Source organism: Oncorhynchus gorbuscha, unplaced genomic scaffold (genome assembly GCF_021184085.1).
Source record: "Oncorhynchus gorbuscha isolate QuinsamMale2020 ecotype Even-year unplaced genomic scaffold, OgorEven_v1.0 Un_scaffold_1894, whole genome shotgun sequence".
Lineage (NCBI taxonomy): Eukaryota > Metazoa > Chordata > Actinopteri > Salmoniformes > Salmonidae > Oncorhynchus > Oncorhynchus gorbuscha.
This window is the reverse complement of record NW_025746546.1, coordinates 87,501-92,330: the sequence shown is the minus strand read 5'-3', so window position 1 is coordinate 92,330 and position 4,830 is coordinate 87,501. Positions and strand designations below refer to the sequence as shown.

General features: G+C 41.7%; 1 protein-coding gene across 1 annotated transcript in view; it reads left to right on the top strand.

Moving 5' to 3' along the window:
- The first annotated feature begins 1,794 nt into the window (after nucleotides 1-1,794).
- The window catches only part of LOC124024506 (zinc finger protein basonuclin-2-like), a 74,496-nt gene continuing 71,460 nt past the window's right edge, over nucleotides 1,795-4,830 (top strand). Inside the window, exons 1-2 of the mRNA XM_046338424.1 lie at nucleotides 1,795-1,930; nucleotides 4,519-4,754. Of these exons, the coding sequence (XP_046194380.1) occupies nucleotides 1,795-1,930; nucleotides 4,519-4,754 (372 nt within the window). The remainder of the gene's footprint in view (nucleotides 1,931-4,518; nucleotides 4,755-4,830) is intronic.

Sequence of the window (4,830 nt, the reverse complement as noted above, 5' to 3'; positions counted from 1 at the left end):
TGACCTAGAGGCCGGAGAGGTTGATGTAACGTTAGAAGAGATCTTCACCTTTTGGTTTTGTGATGACTCTCTCTGTGCAGAGAAGAGCGGCAGACTGATTCTGAAGTGGGGCTAAGACGTACATACTTATCCACACGCACCCATGTACTGTATGCACACACACCCTCGTGCATACACACGTGATGACAAAGAACCTTGGACATGATTGTGATTTTCCTGTCAAAATAAAGAGGCCGCAATCATATCCATCATCTTCTATAATACACATCATTCCCTTTTACAAGCGTGGTTGAATGTTTTCCTCTGTCATTTGTGTGATTACAGAAGATTTTACAGCCCTTAGCAGTCTAACACAGAAACACAGACTTTAGACATTTGGGATTGGCTCCACATCCTTTTCACCAAACGTGAAACATACAATCCGCATGCTGTTGAATCAGTGCTATTTCTACCAAGTTATTTATTTATGTTATCAACACCTCAGGCTCCATTCGGTCTGTGATTCAGGATTGTGAGTCGATAGCTACAGAAATATTGGAGGGAAAAATGTTAGCGCTGACTTCATGTTAGAATGAAACTCTTCCTGGAAATGACTTCCATAGCAACGTCTCGCTACGCTAATACGCTACAACCACAAATATTCCCCCTCTCCTTTAAGCAATTTGTCTTTGAAGACCGAGAGAGTTTTCGATGTAATTATTATAATTTATCAATTTAATCTTTTAACATAACAATGGACTGATAAGGCAAGGGGTGCCAACATTGTTTAATATAAAGTTTGGGCTTTTGGGGATTTTTCCTCCCTGCCTTTCCCTCCCCTTTTCCCCTCTCTCCCTCGTTCCTAGTACAGAGTCCTCTATGCCTTCCAGAATTCGTGGCAATGAGAAATGTGTGGCTTGGAGCTGTGTACATTTGGAAGCCTCTACCACAGTCGTTTTTCTAAATCCTTGTTCATGGTGGATATTGTTGGTATTTAACGTGGTTACACAGACCCCACAGAAGAATGGTGTGAGGCAGACCATATGCCAACTATGTTTAGCTGTTAAATCTTACATTTCCATCAGTGAAATCCTCCACCATAGAGGTGTGAATTAGCCTAGCATTTAAAGCAACTTCCTGTAAAACAGACCTCTTCTTCCTGTAAAACGGACGTCTCGACCTGTAGACTTTGAAGCACTTATGATTGACAGACCAGTGCTTCAGATTCTGGTGGACTGAGTTGGACTCTCCTGAGCTGTCTAGACACTTGACCTCTAACTGCTAAAAGCTTTTAGGGGTCAGCTCCAGTTCAGCCTCTACTATTGATTAATGGTGACTTAGTCAAAACAAGTGAGATATTCAATGAGAAGAAAAGAAAAGTGTTTCTGTCAGCTCAGGTGGGGTCAGGTTATGAATTAATGAAATAATTCATATTAGATAATACAAAGGGTATTGTGGGAAATCTGGTCATAGTGAATTCGTCAGAAGGCTTTTAACAGGGACTGACAGGGGAAATTAGTACTACAATTGTAATATTAAAATGTAATTGAATAAACAAATTGTACTGTGCTGAAACAATTCAAAGCTGTTGCAGTACATAAATCTCCTTGAGAAATGAGCTCTCTGTGTGACTGTGTGTTGATGTGTTACTGGTGTACATCTGTTACGGTGTCTATCTGTGAAACCCTTCAGTTCTGTTTGTGTGACTGCTTGATTGATGAGTGCTCTGTAGCCTGAGCTCTGTCCTCTCCCTGCTCCCTCCCTCCCTCCATCTCTCTCTCTCTCTCTCTCTGTCTGTATGATCAGTTGATTGACATGACCTTCCTCTCTCCCCCTGTGTCTCTACAGGCCATTCGCTGCACTCTGGTGAACTGCACCTGTGAGTGTTTCCAGCCAGGAAAGATCCACCTGCGTACATGTGACCAGTGCAAGCACGGCTGGGTGGCTCACGGTAAGAGACGGCCATTTTGAATTCTGCCGACCTACTAACCAGGGTGATGGGAGTCACTGTGTCCAAGATGATCTGTACAGTAGTTGTAATATGAAATATTATTACATTTTTTTACAAGAAGATTGTGTGGTATGGTAGGAAATCATTTTAACAATAGTGTATAACTGCAATAGTTTGTCACATTAGTCTGTCTCTCTCTCTTTTCTCTCTCTCTGCCTCTTTAGTCCTGTGAAGTTATATGCTCTCATAAACCTGCCTCTTTAGCCAGAGGAGAGAGGTCCTGACACACAGCTGTACTCTCCTTATACAGGGTCACTAAAGAGATCAGTATAATATGCAGTGCCTACATCTTTTATATAGGGCTGTGTTATCCCCTCGTAGATTCTACAGGTAACAGGTTCATATAAACGCTTAAAAGGGAAGATTCAATACATTTTTACCACATCAAAGATTTGATAAATATGTTTTTTTTGTTACCATAGAGAGATACCGTTCAACTTTAGTGTTTGTCCTGTGTATGTCTTTTATTTAAAAACATTGTCTTTTATTTAATACTTTGTGTATTTTATTTAAATACTTTGTGTATTTTATTTAAATATTTGTGTATTTTATTTAAAACCGTTATGTATTTGATTTAAAAACGTTATGTCTTTTATTTAAATACTTTGTGTATTTTATTTAAATACTTTGTGTATTTTATTTAAAAACTGTGTGTATTTTATTTAAATACTTTGTGTATTTTATTTAAATACTTTATATATATTTATTTAAAAACTTTAAGTGTTTTGGGTCAAAGTCATACCTGTACCTACTACCTTAGAACAATATCCACGAGAGAGACAACCTCATGACTTGTTCAGGGGGGAAAAGGGACATGGAGCGAAAGAAAGAAAGAAGATGGAAAGCATAGAAAGGAGGGAACAGAGGGGAAAATAAGATAAAAGAAAACACCTGTTTGGCCCAAGTGTAGAGAGGGCCTTCAGCGATCAGCACAGGACCCCATTGAATATTTTTAATCTCCTTCTCTGAACTGTCAGAGGGCCCTTCTCCCCTTCGCTCTCCCCACGTTTCATTTCATCTCGGCATTGGCAGCCACTCTGACAAGCAGTTCTTCATTTTTTATGATGTTCGTGTCTCGCAGAGTGTGTTGTCAGGCAAAGCCCTCGTCAGCGGAAAGGCTGTCCTGGGATCAGAGGAGACAAAACCAGGTGTCATACAGACAGGCGAAGAGAGAAGAGGGGAGGGAGGAGTGGGAGGAAGGGAGGGATGGGGGAAAAAGGAGTGAAAGAGAGGGGGATGGAGAGAAAAGCAGGTGAGTGAGGGTAAGGTGGAGAGGGGGTGATGGGAGAGAGGTGGTGACGTGAGAGATAGGGTAGAGGGGAAGAGACAGGGTAGAGGGGAAGAGACAGGGTAGAGGGGAAGAGACAGGGTAGAGGGGAAGACACCGGGTAGAGGGGAAGAGACCGGGTAGAGGGGAAGATAAATGCATGCTTACTTACAGTGAAATGCTTACTTACAGTGAAATGCTTACTATTTACAGCAAAATGCTTAATTACTTACAGTGAAATGCTTAATTACTTACAGTGAAATGCTTAATTACTTACAGTGAAATGCTTACTTACTTAGTGAAATCCATACTTACAGTGAAATGTTTCCATACTAACAGTGAAATGCTTCCATAGTAACAGTGAAATGCTTCCATAGTAACAGTGAAATGCTTCCATACTATCAGTGAAATGCTTCCATAGTAACAGTGAAATGCTTCCATACTATCAGTGAAAAGCTTCCATAGTAACAGTGAAATGCTTCCATGGTAACAGTGAAATGCTTCCATAGTAACAGTGAAATGCTTCCACACTATCAGTGAAATGCTTCCATAGTAACAGTGAAATGCTTCCATAGTAACAGTGAAATGCTTCCATAGTAACAGTGAAATGCTTCCATACTATCAATGAAATGCTTCCATTGTAACAGTGAAATGCGTCCACACTATCAGTGAAATGCTTCCACACTAACAGTGAAATGTTTCCACACTAACAGTGAAATGTTTCCACACTAACAGTGAAATGCTTCCATACTTACTTAATAAAGTGAGATTGAAAAGGAGAGACACAGACAGAGGGAGATAGGGCACTTTGAGTGAGGGAGAGATGGAGAGAGAGACACTGTAGGTGCAAATAGAGATTGAAAGAGAGAGATGAAAAGAGGAGAGGCAGATAGGAGAGAGACAGAGACTACATAGAGAAAGGCAGTCAGTTACATTTGATCTCATAGATGTGTTGTTATCTCCCTGGTCTGTTACCTCCCAGAGAAGCCTGGAGACAGGGGGAAACGTGATAGTCATTACCTGGTGAGGCTGGCAGGGTGTGTCTGTGTTTAGGCATCTGCATGTGTGTGTACCTGCAGAGTATATGCAAGAGGGTTTCAGGACGGGATTCAAAGTTAACCATAAAAACATAGAACAAACACACATTTTCTTAACCAAAACGGCTGTTTTTCATTGACTAATGAACTGTCATTGAATTAGTATGTCCTGTATGTATGTTGAAGCCTACTCATGTTGATGTGTCCTTGTCCCCTCATCCCAGCGCTGGACAAGCTGAGCACGCAGCACCTGTACCACCCCACCCAGGTGGAGATAGTTCAGTCCAACGTGGTGTTTGACATCAGCAGCCTGATGCTGTACGGGACCCAGGCGGTGCCGGTCAGACTGAAGATCCTGCTGGACCGTCTGTTCAGTGTTCTGAAGCAGGAGGAGGTGCTCCACATACTGCACGGCCTGGGCTGGACCCTGAGGGACTATGTCAGGGGTTACATACTGCAGGTAGGCTCTGATACAGACGTGTGTTACTAGAACCGTACTAGCTAAACACACAGGAACACATAATAGACATTCACAG